The 22,738-nt window shown below is 32.4% G+C and overlaps 1 protein-coding gene across 4 annotated transcripts in view; it reads left to right on the top strand.

The window, feature by feature from the left end:
- ABCB1_5 (Multidrug resistance protein 1) overlaps positions 1-15,749 on the top strand; it is a gene marked incomplete at its 3' end in the record, with an annotated part of 29,446 nt that extends 13,697 nt beyond the window's left edge. For 2 of the 4 annotated variants that reach the window (XM_035733936.2, XM_051216290.1), the window contains exons 11-19: positions 1,091-1,237; positions 2,617-2,724; positions 6,447-6,524; positions 6,634-6,861; positions 7,709-7,863; positions 9,525-9,665; positions 12,269-12,500; positions 13,299-13,637; positions 13,788-14,202. In XM_035733936.2, coding sequence (XP_035590144.2) covers positions 1,091-1,237; positions 2,617-2,724; positions 6,447-6,524; positions 6,634-6,861; positions 7,709-7,863; positions 9,525-9,665; positions 12,269-12,500; positions 13,299-13,637; positions 13,788-14,126 — 1,767 coding nt within the window. Of the gene's footprint in view, positions 1-1,090; positions 2,725-6,446; positions 6,525-6,633; positions 6,862-7,708; positions 7,864-9,524; positions 12,501-13,298; positions 13,638-13,787 lie in introns of all 4 variants that reach the window. The other 2 variants (XM_051216289.1, XM_051216288.1) reach the window with 2 other exon arrangements.
- Positions 15,750-22,738: the final 6,989 nt, after the last annotated feature.

The raw sequence follows: 22,738 nt of genomic DNA, 5'->3' as shown, positions 1-22,738 counted from the left end.
CCGTGATCATGTTAAAAAGACACAATTAACATCCTCTTACCATTCTCGTTTCCACTCCTCACTCCATGTTGTTCTATGATTCGTCCATCCCAAGCGGTCATCATCCTTGTCAGGATAGTCAGGGACTTTTCTGAGCATTTCTATAGAGTGTACTACATCTCACAAGACTGTTCTTTGTCATCTTTACTAATATCGTTTCTGGGTACATAACACTATATGATGTTTGTTGTAGTCCTTTCCTTCTTTTATTCGAAGAATGTGTTGGTTATCGTGAAAACATGGTTTTTCGTAATATAAGCGCTTTTTGTAAATCTCTAAACGGTATCAGCGCAATTTTTGTATATGTTATACATTTTATTCTGGATGATTAGAATTCAACATCTCTCATGAGATATGTCTTTTCTGTTCAGAATGTGTTCAATGAGTTCCACTTGTCCTAATCAAAGTCGCGATGTACCTTATCGTTTGCAAAGCTATTTGATCTTCTAGTTCTCGTACATTGTTCGGACACTCCACGTCCCTAAATTATTTGTTGCCCTAGTTGTCAGAACAGACATTGGCCTCGTGGCTTTCAAGGATTCGTGGTTATCACCGTGAGGCGTTATCACCCTTCTATATGAAGACCCTTGAACTACTAGAACAAGGTTTAAATATGGACACTTATTATCTTTGATGACCATTTTCCTAGTGTGTTTCTTTTCTGGGAAATGGATTTAAAAACCCTTATCCTTACTCTTTTATATACAATCTTGAGATCTGTGGTAACCTTAGAAGAGCTTCAGCTGGAGTTAGAACACATATACCTCAAGGAAAATAGACTTTATACTTTACCCTTCGTATCCGTTCCCGTACAATATAAGCCATCTTTAAAGATTTCTATCAATTACGATGTTAAAATTTAAGTTAACAGAATTTCGATGTGGTTATGGGTAATGATTTTTCATTGATTTCAGTATAACACACTGAGGCAAATATACTTAATCAATTATTTTTTGTCTCTGAGCTATTGGGTAACCAGTTTGTCAACAAATGAGTTGTACGTCATGAAGCATAACTAATGCATAATTCACTTCAACTTTTCTTTTTTCAGAGAAAAAATATCAAGCTTTCTCCGACATTAAGGGTTTTAAAACTTAATAGACCTGAACTACATCTGATAGTTTTAGGATGTATTTGTTGTGTGATTAGTGGGACCACTCAACCAGCTTTTGCGATTCTGTATACTGAAATGTATAGTGTAAGTACGCTTATAATTCACCGTTTGATTATTATTTGTTCTGGTAAAACCAAATGATTAATAAATTTTTATTCCAGCTCTAACTCATTTCGGTTGTTATTAGTTGTAATGATGGAATATGTGATTGATATTTCATAAAAGTGACATCATAAACCGTTTATCTCATAATAATCTAATTTTATATACATACGCATTTCTGGCTTAAGGGACTGATTAGGTTGTAGAAATGGATGAATCTGATGTTGTATGAATTAGTCAATGAACATAATTGTTGAATGAGATTAAATGTTCAATGAGCTTTATTTGATATTGTTTGTTTCATACTGTGACGTCGCATATATGTGTGCATTCTCGACACAATAATTAGTCAAAAAAAAATACCAGAAAGTTCAAATTTGTTATTCGTATTTAAAGGTTGACGCAAACGAATAAATTAAAAATGCCATGGAAACTGGAAGTGGATTGCTCAAAATGGCGAAATAAATTTTAAAAGATTTTAACTATGTTTATACCGACAAATGCCGGTAAAGACACGTTTCCAGTTAGTATTTGTTTGAGAAGAGAAGGGTCTTCAACACTAATGTCAAGAGTGAAAACGTCTTTATTGCAAGCTGATAATAACAAACTAATTATTCTTTCTGTTGATAAGCATCGAGCTGGAGAGTCTTATGAACTTATTATTCCAAACGGATTTTCTTTAACATTCCACCAGTTGTTTCCGTTTTAACGGGACAGAAAATGCAATTTCAACCAATTTTCTTCCTCATGAATATGCAAATAAAATCATTCAGCTTTGTAGATTTTTAACTGAAGAATCTAATCAGGACGATTTCTAGGAGAATCGGTAAGTACTTATTGAAAAAGGATTATAATTTGGTTGCATGAAATGCAATTAACGAAATCGGTAGTAGGTGACACATTATTATAGAAACAAATGCAGTGATTAATAAAATAATATTTGGATCTAAATTCTTCGTTAAATCTTTCGAAAATATGACTCGACCTAAAGAAATCAACAGAAATCTCGTATTGAATTGTCATAAAATATACGTTTTCGGATAAATGTGATGTTCCTCGACTGTAGTAACTCATTAAGACATAAGAGTAACGCATCTGGATATAACTGCTTACTGGGCGTAGATGAAGGTGATCTAATGTAAACCTTATGTAACAAGAAGCGGACAATATTCATGGAATGGAAGCACAGTTGCAGTACAAGTCATTTTCAGAGTAATTAATAGTTGCGATTAATCTAGCAAATACAAATTTACCAAGAAAAATGTACACTTTTTGCCATACACATATAATATTGCTTTTCTGGAGAATTGTCTACTAGTTGCATTGTGTAACAGTAACACTTGTGAAATTACCCATTTTAGATTTTTCCTTTGCGATCTAATCCAGATCTGCTGTTTAGTCGACTCACTGTTGTATGTGGGATGATGGTGGTGATTGGAATTCTACGTTTTGTAGCTAATGTCAGTCAGGTAGTATTAAAAACTCAAGTTTTTGTATTCGTAGTTTATTGTGTTACGAACAATTCATTTTTTTATGTATGTTAAATAACATAAATTGACGTAGATATTATTTTGTATGTTGAATGTCTGTGTCCGCATTCGTCCCATTTATTCTCTGAATTTAGCAGTCGTAGAAATCTAATTAAAATAATGTTTTTTTTCGTAATAAATAGTTCAATGGTCACTTACCTTTATATGGTTAGTTCTGCAAAGATGACATCTTTAATATAATGTTGCTTTTTTGATACACAATAGACAAGATCATTTTGAAATGGTGTCTATTTACTCAAATAATGAAACACTGATTATTCGTATTACTAAAAATCTATTGTTCAATTGGAGTATACATTTCTATAGTGTAATAAGAAGACGACGAAAAAATTTTCAAAAGGGATGAAAAAAAATACAAATACCGCCGTTCGTTTAACGATATTCAAGATTATCAGAACTATGTGATATATTAGCGCAATACATTTCGAACAATCTGATCACATATATACTTGTTAAGAACATTTATATATAAAAATAAAAGGTCAACTAGACTAGAAATCGAGGTTAAGAGGAGACAAAGATATATTAAACAAATTATGTGAAAACAATTTGAAACCTCATCACTCTGGATAATAAGCTAATATTACGAGGGTAGGTTTAAGGTGAGAGCAAACTGTTTTTGAATACACAGAGGGGGTTTGAATTTTCGTATGGCTAAGGCTTCAATAAACCTTAGTAATATGCCCTTTTGGTTTGAATAATTCTTTCTGGTTAGCGTTTTTTTAGCGAGTTAGTTTTCTACGGGATGGGGACCCTAACCCCATGCCCAACCCTCCTCCTTTATCCGGGCTTGGGACCGGCAGCAGCCCCCGAAGGGACTCCAGGCGGTAACTGCAAGGATACTCCACATTCTTTTCAATAAGATTTGGGATGAGGAACAAGTACCAAAAGACTGGAAAGAAGGACTCCTGATCAAAATACCGAAGAAGGGTGATCTCAGCAAGTGTGATAACTACAGCAGCATCACTCTTCTCTCAATACCAGGAGAAGTGTTCAACAGGGTATTGTTAAACAGGATGAAGGACTGCGTAGACGCCCAACTTCGTGACCAACAGGCAGGATTCCGTAAGGATAGGTCGTGTACAGACCAAATCGCAACTCTACGGATCATTGTGGAACAATCAATGGAATGGAATTGATCACTCTACATCAACTTCATTGACTACGAAAAGGCATTTGATAGCGTGGACAGAACAACACTATGGAAGCTTCTTCGACACTACGGTGTGCCTCAGAAGATAGTCAATATCATACAGAACTCATATGATGGATTACACTGCAAAATCGTGCATGTAGGACAGTTGACAAAGTCGTTCGAAGTGAAGACCGGTGTTAGGCAAAGTTGCTTACTCTCACCCTTTCTCTTTCTCCTGGTGATCGACTGGATCATGAAGACATCAACATCTGAAGGGAAGCACGAGATACAATGGACATCTAAGATGCAGATGGACGATCTAGACTTCGCAAATGATCTGGCAAACGCAACAACAGATGCAGGAGAAGATGAACAGTGTGGCAGCAGCCTCAACAGCAGTAGGTCTCAATATACACAAAGGGAAAACCAGGATTCTCCGATACAACACAGCATGCACCAATCCAATCACAATTGATGGAGAAGATTGGAAGATGTGAAAACCGTTACATATCTGAGCAGCATCATTGATGAACATGGTGGATCTGATGCAGATGTGAAGGCGCGGATCGGCAAAGCAAGAGCAGCATATTTACAACTGGAAAACATCTGGAACTCAAAGCAACTGTCAACCGACACCAAGGTCAGGATTTTCAATACAAATGTCAAGACAGTTCTACTGTATGGGGCGGAAACCTGGAGAACTACGAAAACCATCATCCAGAAAATACAGGTGTTCATTAACAGTTGTCTACGCAAAATACTTCAGATCCGTTGGGCAGACACTACCAGCAACAACGTACTGTGGGAGAGAACAAACCAGATCCCAGCGGAGGAAGAAATCAGGAAGAAGCGCTGGAAGTGGATAGGACACACATTGAGGAAAGCACCCAACTGCGTCACAAGACAAGTTCTCACATGGGATCCTGAAGGTCAAAGGAGGAGAAGACGAAGATCAAAGAACACACTACGTCGAAAAATGAAGACAGTCATGGGAAAAATGAACAAGAATTGGATGGGACTAGAAAAAAAGGCCCAGGACAGAGTGGGTTGTAGGATGCTGGTCGGCGGCCTATGCTCCATTGGGAGTAACAGGCGTAAGTAAGTAAGCAATATGCCCTTTTACACTTTTGTACAACACCACAAAAGTCGAGTTAAGATCAATCTTATAACCTGTTCCTAATTATGCGTTTGGCAATAGAGGATGATGGATTTTTATTCTCTACTCTTATTGGGTCATTCGATTCTATTTGTTTCTGTAACCATTTCGGTACATGCTCACACACCCTAATCTTGAGATCACGATTACTCCTCCCTATGTATGTGTGACCACACATTTAAATTGGTAAACACAGTGTATGTAGCGCAATCGTTTTCTTGCCTTTTAGGTTTTTGATGAAGCATGAACCTTGTTGTTTCCTTGATAATGACTTTTTCTGCATAATACGTGTTGTTAATGACTGGTTTAAGCCTTTTTTCAATAAAAGGCTATTTGAATCATCTATAAGTGGTAAGGTGATGTAGACAGGTATTTTTTCTGCCAAGGCTGTACCATGAACTTTCTATATGTTTACGAGTTTAAGGGGACAGCCATTTTGCATCAATGTTTTGTTTAGCGACTTAACATATTTCTGATTACTAACGTCAATATTTTCGGTTTGATTACCTCTGGTTTGATTAGATGTTTTTTAAGCTGATTTGGAATCTAAGTATAATTTTGTAAAACTGCATTATGTTATAATACAATACAGTTATGTAAAATCTGAATTGACTGCCTTTCCCCTTGAGCTTGTACGTACCTCGCATTTCAGTTTAATGTAACAGTAATTTGTTAAATCGCGTTACAAATTCCTTTGAATTCATGTAACTTACCCGTTCTTTCAAGTGGAATTTAAACCAACTGATGAGTATATAGACAGGTCGACTAATATTTATACTTCTCATCTACTTATTTAGCATTACCATATTCATTAATGTTTCATATATGTAAGACTAAATAATTTTCAGAAAAGTAAAGGAACCATGTTCATTTCTTCAAATTTGTTAAAGTAATTCCATAATTGTATCCTCTCACGCTGGATGTTATTCAGCACAACTGTTTTGGATTTTTACAAGATTGAACTAAAGTTACTGAAGATAACTTTCTTTTTATAGTACTTTGCATCTACACCAAAGTTATGTTAAAGCTTTTGGATCAGATCACTAGCAATTATGTTTCCAGAATGTTGACTGTCAACATCACAGCTTTTTATTACATTGAGGAAATTTATTTCCTTTGAAATTGGACATGTTACCCTGTATATAAATTCCAAAACAAGATTTGTCTTGACTGAATTGATCTTATTGGTATAATGGTTTTTAGTCATAGTATGAAATTAGAAACAAATTTATACTTCACAGTAGCCAAATCAGAGTTAACTAATTGTTGGAGTGATTGTTAATAAACTCATTTTTTTAATAAGTAAATAAAATTAACTTTAAATGCACATATTTTTTTGAATTTATTTAGAGTTTACTTTTTGGAAAATCAGGCGGTATATTAGTTAGTCGCCTACGATCAAAAGTTTTTGAGAGCATGCTAAATCAAGTAAGTTAGAGGTGATTTTCTCATTTCACACAATTACTTATATTTTAATTTATTCAAATAAAATAGTTAGAAATTAATGATTCCACTTACTCTAACGTATTTTATTTAGGAAATAGGATGGTTTGATAAACCGGAGAACCAAGCAGGAGCATTAACTGCAAAACTGGCCAATGATGCTATGAAAGTGACAATGATTTCAGGTTCACAATTGGGTTTCATCATAGAAGCTGTAGCATTGATAGCTATGTCTTTTGTGGTTTCGTTTATCTACAGTTGGCAACTGACTCTCCTAATATTAGCCTTCTATCCATTTATTGTCATTGGAGGATTTTTCCAGGTAATTCGTTTCATTTGACAAGTATTTTAAAGGTTTTGAAAGATATGTGTAATGGAGGTTTCCATTGATGTTTACTAGAATGTTGAGATTAGTTCATGGTTGGTAGAGAAGCTGACTAAACTTCGTTACAATTATATGTTTGATTAAGTAGCGACAAATATATTTATATAGTTTGATTAAAACTTCTAGAACTAAAGCAACACATTTTGAATAAGTGGGATCAATTTATATTCCATGAATCTACAATTTTACACAAGCATTATTTCATGTGTTGTAAGTGAGGTGAATGCTAAAAATTGACATCGCATGTTCTGAATTCTTTACTGATTATTGGCCTATAAGTTGATCGGTTCTACAAAGTGTGGATTCTGTATCACTCATTATCTTTGTTAAAACAGACGTTCATCTGAGAATGTACCGATGATATAACACCTGGTTTTATCATCATAGATAGTTAAATATAATTTGTAGAATGTTCTTTATACATGCCAGTTATCATACGTACCATATATTCAGAGGCGTAATATGAAAAACAAATCGTCAATATTTGTGACAGATTCAACCAATGATGCTCATTCTTAATGATAACCGAGTATATGTCCACATCACAGAAAACATTTAAGTTGAGAGTTTGGGATACCTTGCTCCATCCATTGAGCATACAAGTACCAACCTAAATTTGCGTTTTGTTTGGCACATAAAATGCATTCAACCCTAACAACTCTTGACCAAACTAAATGGCTGAAGTCATATACAATTAGTCAGCACTTGTCCTTTTAGTATGGATATGACTTGATGGAAGTTTGAAATAATTATACAAATTCATTTATTTCACCATCTTATCCAGATGCGAACACTTTCAGGAAGTAGTAATATTCGGAATGCTAATGAAGCAATGAGAATCGCTCAAGAGGTGACTGGCTCAAGCTACACAGTTACTGCATTTACATTAGAAGATTACTTCTTTAAACGTTTTGAATCTCATGCAGTTGAAAATCTGAAGTGAGTTTTGAAAAAAATACTCGTGACTTATATTGGGATTATTAAAAAATTTATTGTTGGCGTTTGCATCCGGAAAGAAGGAAAATATAGCTTTTCCTTATCAAACTTACACCTTTCTAGCAAAACCGAATTCATCGAATCATGCGTACGATCAATGTGCGGATCAGTGAATTTCAATGTGTAATTTTACATTTATCTAATCGCTTACAATTCATTGTACTTTGTCTAGTAAATTAACATTCTAATTTTTCTAAAAATTACTACGTTACTCATTTTCTGGAACAAAGACGTGACAAACTGATTAACACTGATAACTTTACGAGTCTAAAATAACTAGTTTCAGTCGTTTTCCCATTACAATTTTGTAGATTGAAGGGTTTCTAAGTTGAGTTTGATAGAATCCTTTTTTAAATGCCTTACTACATCAATTTTATTACAAGAAAATAAAAACAAACATTATACAGGGTATGTAAAACTGTCCTAGCCTACTGAGTACATTGTTGGATGAAATTATTTGCATTAATGATATCCATTATTGTGCAAGTTTCTTTAGAGTACGAAATGTCATGTGGATGCTTTGAAATACACCAATTTTATTACCATGAACAATACTGACTCATGATTTCAATCTGTGAAATTTCTAAAATCTCCACAAAACCCATTCTGATAATAATCAACTGCTCACTAGTGACTGACTTCAGGAAAAACTCCCGAAGTTCTAGTGAGAAGCCGTTACCAGTGGAGTTCAACCAGGTCTGTTGTGAGATAGGAACTCACTGAAGACAATGGTGTACGGTGGCGCAACTTCGTGGATTGGTTGAAGTTAGACATTAACACCGTTGGATGCCGGCTCAGTGGTCTAGTGGTTAAGTGCTCGCGCGCGAAGCCAGTAGGTCCTGGGTTCCAGCCCCGCGTGGTGCGGGACCGTGGATGCGCACTGCTGAGGAGTCCCATACTAGGACGAAACGGCCGTCCAGTGCTTCCAGGTTTTCAATGGTGGTCTAGCTTCAACTGACTCATGATTTCAATCTGTGAAATAACAATTATACCCGTGAATATTCATTTGATTCAGTGTTATTATTCTTTCAGTTTGTCTGAAGTTCATGATGTATTCTAAGATTGAGTACTTAATGAAAAAAACAATAATAATTTATTTTGCTCAGGACAACTTATTTTCAAACAAGTTTCCAAAAAATGTAAACATTTCACTATGATTTTCAACAAATATTCAACCACTTTTGTAATGATTTTGTTGCTTTGTTATAGTGTCTTATTTACTTAAAATGAAGTCATATTATGTTCAAGTGGAGGATATTTATACATAGTGTGAGAGTAGTTATTCTATACTGATTACTAAGTATCGTAAACAAAAATTTACATAAACATATAGAAGAGGTGGATATTAGCTATCAGTGGATAAAGGGACATGTGTTTATTTCTATTTGAGACTAGGTAGTTGTATTTACTTGTGTACATTTTCGAGAATTCGTACTTGACTCAAACTCATTTCCTACTGAACTACTGAGTTCAAATGAATTCGGACTACTTCGGCGGGAATAAAGCATAATTTATCTGTAAGGATTTACATCTTGCCGAAATCTGATTGATAACCTCAAGTGAAGATTTTATGTATAAATCTTCTTTTCTGTTTTTTTCCTAAGAAATAACTTGAAAACGATATTTTTAAATGCCATTATGTACGCTATTGCAGAAAGTGTATTATTGTTCGCAGTAGCTGCTGCGTATTCACTCGGTGCACACTTGGTTTCAACAAAAGCAATAACGGTTTTAGCAGTGTTCAGGTAAATTGTTTCATCTTCAATTCAGATCAGTTACCTTTATGGATATTAGAGTATTGAATGTAATTATTTCATGTTTTGTTGATTTTTACACTATAATTCAGCAGTGCACGAAGGAAGCCCAAAGTATCCCACTATTCAGTTATCAAATCAATTATCTTGTCATTGTGAGTTTCAGCGAAATCACGAAAGTATGCTATTCATTCAACTGAATGAATGAAAAATGAGACTTGAGATATGAGTTATCCTAATGCATAACACTTGATGAATATTGGTCCTTATTCTAGTTTCTGAGACTACTTGCTCACTAATTCACTGAAATTTGTATACATGCTTAAATACCAACTCTAACTCCAAACGTTGGTCCGCTTTTTTTTAGCCAAGTATTCACTTTGCGAAAAGGAGTTAGAAGATTATGGGTTATTCCTTTAATATCTGTGTACTTCATGATTCACATTCATTTAAAATAAAGAAAAATAACTGAGTAAGAGGCATGAACTCCTTAACTTCAGTTTGTTGGTTGTTAATCTACTTCGCTAATGGTATCCTGAAGCCAGGAATAAGTTAACGCCCAATTGAAAGGCATTACAACAGATTTATTTAGGTTCATTGCAGACTCATTTTTAAAAGAGACCAAGTTCTCTCAATTGTCTACGTGTACCAGAATCCTCATACTTAAGTCTGCGATATTATTTTATTACCTCAAAATGTTTGAGATCTGGTAGACTAGACCAGAGTACTAATCCACTTAAATTATTAGACGTATTAGAAACTTCATCGACAAGGTATTACAACTTCTACGAATCACTCAACAGCGTTTAAGCTACTACTCAGCTAAAGATTCGTTTAATTAATTTTCAAGCAACGAAAGTGACCCCATTATACCACTGAAGAGACGAAGAAAATTCGTCTGAAAATATTTCTTTCCGACTATACTATTTACCGAATTATATTTGTGGTTATTTGCTGATAATCAAAAGAAAAAGATCAGATCACAACGTATTTTTAAGTTTTCAGTATGTCAGAAAGGTTGCAAAGTAATGCAAATGTTAAAGGAACATCATAAATCACTAGTGAATAGAAGTAGTTTTAATGGATAAGGGAAATCCCACATTTGAACACTTGTCCTTCTAATGAATCTTTGTTGTTCTGATATTTTCGATTTGCAAGCTTCTAAACATTGTTTGTAGTCTGTTGATCTCATTCTGATTTGTTTGACGATGGTAATAAGAAGCCAAACACGGTTTGCGTTGAAAGAATTCATTTCAAGCATTCGTTTATCCAGGCGGACATTCAGATTAGAAAGCGGGAAATTGAAGCAAAGCGGAGCGGAGATACCGAGTGGGCCAACTTATTTTAATAAAGCGTGACTCGATATTTGTAGTCAGACAAAAAGTTACAGACACATAATGAATAGGGTGAGCAATTAACACATATGCGCTCGTATGACAATAGTCAAGATTGATAAGCGAATAATTAACAATGTCCAAATATGACTTCAAAAGAGTGGATAAGTCAGTCTGTAGCTAGAATAACCCATATGGTTTTTACATAGAACCAAACACCACACACTATGAAATATCATGCATGTGAATTGTGACATTTTAAAGCCAGAACCAAATATGATCAGGAATTTTTTAGGTTTCTACAGTGTTTTTCTGTTATGAAATCAAAATGAATACTTTATCGAATAGTTACTCTTTAAAAAAATGTTAGAAACAAAATCTTTTGGATGCATCTTTTGTGAAAAAATTAAAATGAGTTATAATTACTAAAATAGTCTACTATGAAATGATAAACTGTTTAATACATATGATAAGATTTATAAACAATATGCTAATATTATATTGGACGGATATTAACAGGCCTAAATTTCACATGTGTGTGTAAATCAAAGAACCGTCACTGGTAATGATTCTGAGTAAATATATAGAAGAGTATATCAGAGGTTGCTTTTAGTTTGAATGCTAAAAGCTCCAATTAAGAGGTTTAATCATAATAATTTTCATCATGATGTTTAATTATTGACCAGTACACTACCTACTGCGATAATATCACTAGCATTCATGTAGTATGTGTGGTTTACAGAAAACTACACTGAACTAAATCTAAACATCAAGTTGGATAACCAAATATACATAGCTTCATTTAAAGATATTTTTGGAAAATGTGACATGAATTTTATTAACCTTAAGGTAACTTTTCATTTCTCCAGGTTTAGAATACCATAGAAAAACGTTGAAATTATACTACGATACAAGGATGAAGTATAAATAGCATCACTAAACAATCATTAGGGTGGTATACAAAAAAAACTAACTGAAATGTTTTGTATTTTATTTATGATCGCACACAATTCCTGTTCTACTGCCTTACCACCCAAAATCCTGGGTAGTGTTTTAAAAATGTATATTTTAATACCGTAATCGGATTAGAATATTCCAATCACTTGGCAATTACCTAATTATGGTAAATATCAGTGAAAATGTGTCATAGTTTTCAGACGTTTTCCTTGTTAAATTCCATAAATATTTTATCAAGCATTTGTCTCAGAAACTCGATGCAATCACTTTGATTATATTATATTATGACATTTCAATTAAAAGGGTTTTCGTAACTATCCATTTGAGTGCTCAATCTCTTGGCCGTACAGCTACACTAGTTTTGGGTACTAAAGCAGCAGGTTCAGCTGCGAAATGTATTCTTGAAATTCTAGACAGGAAACCTCTTATTTCAACTAATATAGGGAGTGTACCACGTGAAAAATTCAAAGGGAAAATTTCGTTCAAGAACGTTGATTTCAAATATTTTTCTCAAACTGAGAGACGGGTTCTTAAGGTAAGTTAATGTAGTAAGTGAGGAACAATAATACAGTGTTACAGAAATTTATTTTCGTTCGAGTTGAATTTGTTCTAATCACTGTTCAGAGGTTCTGAACATGTTTAGTTCAAACTAGATCATCATATAAACAAAAGAGATAGGAATAAGATAAATTCGTAGTTTTTGTTAAATGAAAATCTCAATCTACTAAAAAGATATATCTTGCAAATACAACCATACTGAATGCAAACGAATTAATTTATTCACACTACAATAGAGTTAAGTAGCAAATCACTTAAAGGCAATATTATAGAAATCTTTATATGTTAACGTAATTACTCTGCATAAAGACTGAATTAATATTCATAATAGGTTTAATTATTAATTTTAAAAGCTTTCTTAAGCGAATGAACCACTGATTCGAATTGTATGTGATGAAAATTCCAGTAATAAAATACAACTATTATTGTATTTGACATTACTACACTTTGCACTAAACAATATGCTTCATTCAGAGAGATAGTAATTTTTGACAGTTTGAAAAACACCACCACCACAGAACACTGTATTTGAGAGGATAATTATATCAAATGTCAATATTAGACATTGGTATAAATAACGAAATGATTCGAAGGGTTTACGTTAAAAAGCGTCTCACTGTAAGCACTGATCAGATTATTGATTAGATCTGTATATACTTAAGACAACCAGTTTTGGATTTTCAAGATTATATGATCCGGTTTTCTAATAGCTATTTGTAATATACTTGTCGTTTACTTACCTAATGAGTTTTTGAAAATTTTCTGCATTTTTCAGAACTTTACACACACTATTGAGCCTGGTCAAACAGTCGCATTAGTTGGTCCTTCTGGGTGTGGAAAATCAACACTACTTCAGTTAGTATTGAGATTCTACGATCCATCATATCACGGTCCCGATAGTGGTGTGTTTTTCGATGATATAAATATTAGGGATATTGCACCTAGTTGGGTTAGAAAACAGATTGGTCTTGTTTCACAAGAACCCACTTTATTCGATCTCACGATAAGAGAGAATATTGCGTATGGAGACAATAGTCGAGAAGTGACGATGGAAGAGATTATTGAGGCAGCACGTGCAGCTAACATCCATGATTTCATTACAACACTTCCAGAAGTGAGTGAAAATATTCGGTTTGTTAAACTCACTAAAAATTACGCTTCAGGTTTATATTTTCATTGTATTGTCAGCCTTCATGTTATTCAAATTGTTAAGAATATTTTCAAATATATTAAATAACTGCTTATAATTTTCACTGTTTTTAAGCAATATGAAACCAAAGTTGGACAACGTGGATCAAAGTTATCTGGAGGACAGAAACAGAGGATAGCCATTGCACGAGCTTTAGTTCGTAAACCTGCTCTACTTCTGTTGGACGAAGCTACTTCAGCTTTGGACAATGAGAGTGAGCGGATAGTTCAAGAAGCCCTTGATGCTGCTATGGGGTCGAGAACATCATTAGTTGTTGCTCATCGCTTGTCCACAGTCGTCAATGCTGATTTGGTAGTAGTTTTACGGGATGAACGAAAGATAGAGTCAGGACCTCCAGCAGCACTGCTCGCTAAGAAAGGAGCTTTCTATGCTTTGCACCACATGGAGAATTAAATCATCTCATCAAACTCATTCATCATTACACATCATTTTGGTGTTGTTGATTTTGATATAAAATTATTTCAAATAATTTATTTCTTTTAAAACTGATGCTTGGTAGGGAATGGGGTAAATTAAGTTTCGTGTGTTAGATTATTTTTATATATTTCTTAATTTTAAGCCGAAACTGCTGTTTACATTATGATTTTAATAAAATCAAGATTTTAGCAGTTTTTCCAATCCTTTTGAGTACGTTTTGAATTTTTATAATTTGAATCACAGACCTTTCATTGTCAGATCATTATTTGAAAATCCGGAAGAACTGGATGGCCGTTTTGTCCTAATATGGGACTCTTCATTAGTGCTCATTAACAATTCGGTCTCCGAGATCTAAGTTCTGTTTACTATTTATATTTGCATATACTTATAATAGACAAATATTAGAACGGCATGGCTGTTCAATACTTCCAGGTTTTCAACAATTGTCTAATAAAGGACATTTTGCAATTTAAACTCATATATTTTTAATTATCAGGAGCAATTTTATGACAAAAAATAAACATTTATCAGTTTAGTCTTAACACAGTATATCAAACTGTACAGGTGCTTTTGAATATACAAGTTGTGTACCATGCATTCTCTACAACCCTTACTTCATAGTTAATGTTAAACATACCAATGACAAATAGATTATAGCTATTAGATATTTATAGAATCTCTGGAGTTGAAGTTAAGTGCTTGTAACGTTTTGCTGGTCAGTGGGACCAAAGCCTCAGTGAGATTATCAAAACTATCTGAAATAAATAAGGTCAGAAATAAGTCTGAACTACACATCTGTTGGGACACGCTCACTGTCGACTTCTGTTCAGGTTATGAATAGGAGGAATTCATTGTGAATTATTTTCAAATATTGATGCATAGTGTTTTTTGTCGGTGTTTGTATGCTACACCTGTGAAATTTCACTGAACATTTGACGTCTTAGCTTATAGTCAGGATAGTACTCGACTTTCTTGTCATAATGAAACTACGCTTCCGACTTTGGTAATTATGTTGTGGTGTCTCATTGTTTTTTACAGATGGCAAAGAGAAGGTAATAGCTTTGATAACATTCACAACATAGGGACATAAATAAAATCAGAAGTGTAAGCGGAAATGTTTGCGACCCAAATGTTTTTTCTAAGTAAAGTATACCTTGCTTACCAACCATAAACTTTTACATCCTAACTTTATTTTTATGATGGGTAAGTTAATTTACATCACAAATCGTCTCTAAAGATGGCCTGTTTTTGAATTGTATCTTAAATGTCCAACGTAAATGTAAGTTTTCCCATGTAGGTGTTTTATTGCTTTTAAAAACGTGAACCGACTTGTCTTACCTCAACAGAATTACAAGATGTAATGAAATCCATAGGGTACAGCTACTGTTATGGGGTAAATTGAATGAGTATATCGTAAAACTAGTGTGCTGATGAAATAATTATTTTAAAGCCTCAAACAAACAGAGAAAGCTGAACAGAATTTTTAGTCAATTTCTACTAACACACAATCTCATTTATGTTGACTTACTACAATTGTTTATCAGCAACAAATACCGACGCCCAAAAGTATAAATACTTACTCATAAACAACTGTTTTCCATAGTTAAATAGAAAAATTTAGGAAAATAGCCTATAATTCTCATTGAAATTTAGCTTTTTAGATCATAAAACTTAAAATATTTGCTAATCATATTTTATTTTGATCATTTCTCACTATTTCATTTAGAATATTTATATATAAATGAAAGTTACCATGAATGATTTATTCTAGTATCTATAGCTCAATTTAATGATATGAACTAGTTGACTGATAAAATAATTAGATCAAATTTAAACTGTTCAATCACAAATACATAACGAATATAATTACTATACATTGAGTTTTGTTAATATAAAAATACAAGAATATATACATTGTAACTAATAACAATTCAATGATGGATAGTGGCTAGCAGTGGAATACAGTTTGAAGCGCGTTTCGTCCTATTTGGGACTCGTCAGTTGGATGTACCTGCATCTCATAGTTGATGCTCACTCTAGGACTCGAGTCTCAGAGCGAATCCTTGCTTACAAAAGCTTGTGAATTAAGGCAATATCGAGGCATACACGCAGTATGCACATATGCCAATAACAGACTGATCAATCGCAGTCTTAAACCTCAATCGGAAGATACAAGCCAAATAATACCAAGCGAATTGAAATTCACCCCATTGTACAAACAAGTGGCTATCAGGACTCAGTAGCTAAGTGGATGAGGCGGTGGCGTTTGAAGCACATGGTACTAAGTTCGAGTCCCAGAGTGAACATCAACTGTCTGAGATGCAGGTACATCCAGCTGACGAGTCCCAAATAGGACGAAACGCGCGTCCTATATTCCACTGCTAGCCACTATCCATTATTGCTTACAAAAGTTTGTGAATTAAGGCAATATGGAGGTAATACGCACAGTATGCACATATGCCGATAACAGACTGATCAATTGTAGTCTTAAATCTCAATGGGAAGATACAAGCCAAATAATACCAAGTGAACTTAATAACAATTCATATTTAATATAATACAATTCCATTTATAAATAAATAAATAAGTATATATATATATACAATATACAATAAAAACTAATGAAATATTTTTATAATAATTAAATAACGAAGTTGCGCCACCGTACACCATTGTCTTTAGTGAGCTGATATCTCACAACTCCAATGGTAACGGCTTCTCACTAGAACTCCAGGAGTATCTCCTGAAGTCAGTCATTAGTAAGCAGTTGATTATTATCAGAATGGGTTTTGTGGAGATTTTTCTTTAGAAATTTCACTGATTGAAATCATGAGTCAATTGAAGCTAGACCACCATAGAAAACATGGAAGCACTGTACGGCCGTTTCATCCTAGTATGGGATTTTTCAGCAGTGCGCATCCACAATCCTGTTCCCCACGGGATTCGAACTCTGCACCTAAGAGAAAGGCTATTTTAAATAAACTTATTAGTTAAAATAAAAATTCAAATTAATTAACTCGGTATATACTTTTTATTTATTATTTAATTTACTTCAATATTCATTACAATTTCAATTTAGAAAATGATAACTATTAACTAACTTGCTTTTTTAATTCTATTAATTTATTATGATTCGGCTTTTTGTTTCCTTATTGATTTAATTACATTATATAACCCATTATTATCATTATTATTATTATTATTATTATTATTATTATTATTATTATCATAAATGATACACTTTTGTATTGACAATATAAATTTGATATGTTTCATTGTATTTAAACTATTATAATCACTTTTCCAAACATTTTTTTCTATTCATCATTATAAAATATATTACTTGAATCATGTTAATCACAATTTAACTCAATGTTATATGAATAAATTAATGACAGTAAATTAATAGGAGTTAATACACCAATGAATTAGTTGTTAATAGATTTATTTATTTGTGAATATTCAACAGAAAAAAAGTTTATCCCTAAAGGATGTTTATCAATGATAATGAAATATATATATATATATATATAAACAAGTATATATATATTTGTTTATTATGGTCGTTTTACATTGGATAAGTTATTATCATCCATTGAAAATAAGGATAATCTTTATTTAATTTATCAATCAAAATAGTATACGATTGATTTCATTTAAAAATACAGAAAAAAAAGAAAGGATAATGGTTATTTATTTATTTTCTTTTTTTTTCCATACCGATTCACGTCACTCACATTGAATCATTTGCATAAACAGTTGTGTTGTGTTTTTTTTCTTTCTTTCTTTCTTTTCTTAGATTTTTCATTATTTCACTGATTATTATAATTAATTTTGTATTCATTAAAATATTTAGAAAAAAAATAATGCATTCACAATATAGTTTTGTTTACTGTATACATGAAATTCAGGACAAATTGTTTGGTATATGATTATGTATGTTTGCCTTGTAATCAACCAATATGTTCTTATTAACTCGTCAATTTGTATAAAATATATATGGAATAACCTATAGAAATTATACTTTGATCTTCATTTAATAATTGAAAACTTATTTATAGAGATTATGAACTAATCTAATAAGATAATTCTGAAAAACTTGATCATGCATTAATGAATTGTTTTATTGTAGTATAAAACTATCTAAAAATACTAAATCACTATCTTATCAAGGGTCTAACACTTCCAAATTTTCAATGGTTATCTAATTTAGATTGGTTTGTGATTTCAACATCCTCAATAACTATAATTGAACAAAGAATATACTGTTATTTGTTTGAAAAAAAACGATAAACAAATTGAATTTTGTATGGTTGAGAAAGAACTTGAAAATGTTTACATTTTAGAATAGAAGAAATTATATATTCAGAAAGTACATTGTTTATCTCTATGGTTTATTGTATTCATGAAATATATGTTTCGTTATCAAATTATTTTGTCTAAAAGTGTCTTCCGGTATCAATCTACTAAATACTCATCAATACATGCTCAAACAATGATCACACTAACATTGTAGAATAAATGACATTCTGCTAATCAGTTCTTATTACTCTACGAAATGTTCCATTCACTTTAAAGAAATATTTATCTTTGTTTATTTGAATTGATATGAAAATTTGCTAAATGATTCAGTAATTTATTCCATATTCATGGCTTTCAGCGATCTTAAAAGTCAGGAAGTAATGAAGTAGTACCCAGATTTTATGGAGTTCTAAACTTAAAAAGCATGATAAGATAACAGTGGATTAAGAGTTATATCTTGATACATTAAGCGGACAATCATAGTACCGTGACCCAACTAAACTTTAACTCCTAACAACAAACTTAACCTTTAGCTCATAGATTTAACACTCCTAACTCTAATATCCTGACCATTAAAAATTACTACACAAGAAAATAATCATTTAACCTTTACAAAATACAAGGTGTGGCCAAAATCAGGATATCCAGCAACGATCCATGATGACGTTTTAAATTCATACCTATATTTAACACTGGATATATTGATTTTGATTGGTTTCTCGAGGTATAGTTTTACCGATAACTTTTATCAGACATTAATTCTGATAAATTCTTTTCTCATAAGTTAATTGAAGTATTTTATTATTTTAATTAACTTAAAATCAATCTTGTAGAAAATCTCCGACAGTTTCTGCTTAATTCTAAAAGAATATCAGAAAATCGTTTTTAGTCGATCATAGACTGGAACATCGTATTTAATCCATTTATTATTTCGATGACAACTAATTTTATGGTCAATTAACTTATTCCTTTATCAAAGAATTTTATGACAATGATATATTTATGAGACTTGTAAGAGATTTTTTTGACTGGTTGATATCAAGTGAACTTCTGAATAATTGGTAAGTTGGTTTAAAAGTTTACTATTCATATCCATTGAGTGTTAAAACTTTTAACAATACATGTTGTCGTGACAGGCGGTATGCGAAATCTAATACTGATGCACGACATGCTATACGTTAGCTCCCCCCCCCACAAAAAACTGACTACTTGAGCGAGAAAGTATGTTGGGCTACCGAATAAAATGTAGAAACACTCATTCATGCCACTCTAATTCTTAAGAAATTGATCCGTTTCTTAGCTAATGAAATGCATTTGTCCTTTAGGTTACTTTGATTGCCGTTGATTGACCTCATTGGGCTACCTCTGATTGGCTCTTCATACGATATATTCCTTTCCTTGTCTTAAAAATAGGTTATTGTTACTGAATTATTTTTTCTGCTTTTTTAAAAACAGCCTTCCAGGGTATTCATTAACAGATGTGCTTTTCATTCAAGGTATTAAGGTGAAGTTTTGTGTGCAGTTAAAATGCTATGTTTTGCTTTGATTTTCATAACTATTTTTTTCATTAAGGTACTATCAGTATATCGACAAACATGGTATTATTTTCGAACCTTAAAACCAACGAATATCGTCACTATAACGCGGAAAAAAAAACCCGACAATTGACGCGATATTTTCAAGGTTGTTAACCGTAAAGCGAAACAAACAAACAAACAGAAACTGTTTTGAAGGATCTAAGGTATAAATATATGAAATCTTTACTGAAAGATAAGAACATGACTACTTGATATATAGTGTGACAGATTGATTTTGGAAATGTTATCTGTAGAATTCTTACGAAATCGCATATAATCGTAAGTTATGGTTTAAACAGTATTATTTTGTGATTAGGTTAATCTGTTCATATCATGAGAATTGAGGACTTAAGTGTTTTATCTGCTGAATTCCTAAACTTGCTGTACAAAATATTTTAAATTCATCATTCATAAACCCAATATTGTTCGTCGAATTTGCCGATAAACAGCTACTGAAAATATTTAAGAATCGTTTTCTGTGCTTTCTGTGTCTAAATAATGTGAAATGATGTTTAAATATGTGACTACTAAATCTTACACAAGTTTACTACTCATTTGGAATGCTTTTGTTGGGTAGAAATGCTGTTTAGGTATTGTCTAAATATTCATCACGTTAGATGTTTCACGTAAGAATATAGAGAAAAGGACTTAATTATCTCTAATAAAGTTCCAAATAACATATGAGACCTATTCGTTTTTGAATGCACTTTCGAAATTTGTGAGACGATTCAGCGAAAAACGATAACATTTAGGATTCATCTCATGAAGACACAGACTGTAATATTGTTATGTTTTCAACTTGTATCATTAACACTGATCCAAACATCTCAGCTATGCTAGCGCTGATTGGACTACGTAAGTCTCTACCATCAGAACAAGAAAAAAGTTCTTCAATGTATTTCAGGCTCAAAATCTCACTTGATTATATGCATAAAATACAAGATCACAACGCATCAGAAATGAAAATGTATCAATCAGTATATAACTGTCATTTGGAATACTTTTCTGAGTAACAAATATCTAATTAATTAGCAGTATTTATTAACCTTAAAAGATATCTGAATAGTGAATAAGCTAAATGAAGGATTACGGTTAGGATGGTATAGAACTATCTTAAACTAACAATTTATTAAATACACATTAAAAAATTATACTAAATCGTCGAAGAGTTTTTGAGGTTTCATCTGCTTGCTCATTTCTAACAGGTACGTATTAATCAATGACACAGTGATTCACCAAGAGGGAAATTTAGAAAGTTAACATTTTCTATTTAGTCTGCACCCAGGAGGCTAGTGTTTTGGTTTTCTTGGCATATGATTTATCAAAGATGTATTTACATCTCTCATAAATTTATAAATTTAGACTACTTCAATAATAGAAAAATATCCATGTACTATACCATTTTATAATTATGTAAAATAAGGTTGATCTTAGGTTTATCAATGGTCGATCATGCTTCCTATGAAATTACTGTTATATAAGAGGATATGCCTACCTGTAGCCTCACAGATAATGTGTAACACATTTCTATTTAATATAAACATCAACTCTTGCATTAGCAAAAATAATAGCGGGATATAACAGTCCTGTCCTTGGTCTATGCAAATTAATGACTTTGAACTTTCTAATACTGTGGTAGTTTTTAACTTCGTTTCTGCAGAATGCTTGAATATAATCTTGTATACTACATTTATAATAAATTCTGTTTTACAGAATGACAATCTTTAACAAAATACTACTCACTATGTTGACAACATTTAGCATTTAGTTTCAAACTATTCTAAAATATTCAGACAGCAAGTTTTTCATTAACAATTGATTGATCCTCGAGTGGTGACTAGTTTCATGTTCGTCTTATCTTTTTAGTGTTGATTAAATTCTATTGATCAAGCTGCGAATCGACCACTTATCAAAATGACTTAACATCACATGCACTATGTTGGGATGATTTATATTGTTTACATGAATTCATATTAAGTTGAACTGGGGAATCGTATTACGATCAACCTTGATTTTAGATTTACGAACAATTATCTATATCTTTAGGTGAATACAGACAGTAAATGACTGTGTAATACTTAAATCGGTTTGTATATATTCCTTTGATATAAAATCATATTTATTCATTGTTCACCACACATTTTAACGTCATAGAGTGATCTTTGGTTCCTTCGACTATCTATATACATTGATACATGATATGAAACATTGATAATGGCTTATTAAACATTTATAATACATGAGGTATTAGGGTTCTTTTGAAAGAGTGTAGTGACAATATCTGTCGTGCTGAAAGGGTTTCAACTTCTAAAGTAATATTATTAGATTGAAACCATTATATTTATCTCTGTTACCGTAGATCTTAATAGTATTCAACACATGCCATATTAAGTATCACATCTGAAATCAATTTTACAATCGAAAGTGATCGCACAACATGAGACACTTTTATTTGTTGATGTTAATGTTTTTTTTCAACAGTATTTCATATAGCTTATTCTGTTAGTTCTAAAGAGATTTAGGATGTTCTATCATTATTGATTATTAAAACGTTTTATTCTCAATCGTCTGTGGTGAATATTTCCATGGTCACAAACCCATATCGACTGAGAAACAGGAATAAGGTATCAGTGTTATGAAGTTTATTCACTTAAGTTACAAACTACGAAGAAAGACTGTATAGAGTATACAATCAATTATTCTTATACT

This window comes from Schistosoma haematobium, chromosome 4 (assembly GCF_000699445.3).
Source record: "Schistosoma haematobium chromosome 4, whole genome shotgun sequence".
Lineage (NCBI taxonomy): Eukaryota > Metazoa > Platyhelminthes > Trematoda > Strigeidida > Schistosomatidae > Schistosoma > Schistosoma haematobium.
The sequence above is the reverse complement of the archived record's forward strand: the minus strand, read 5'-3'. Positions and strand labels throughout refer to the sequence as shown.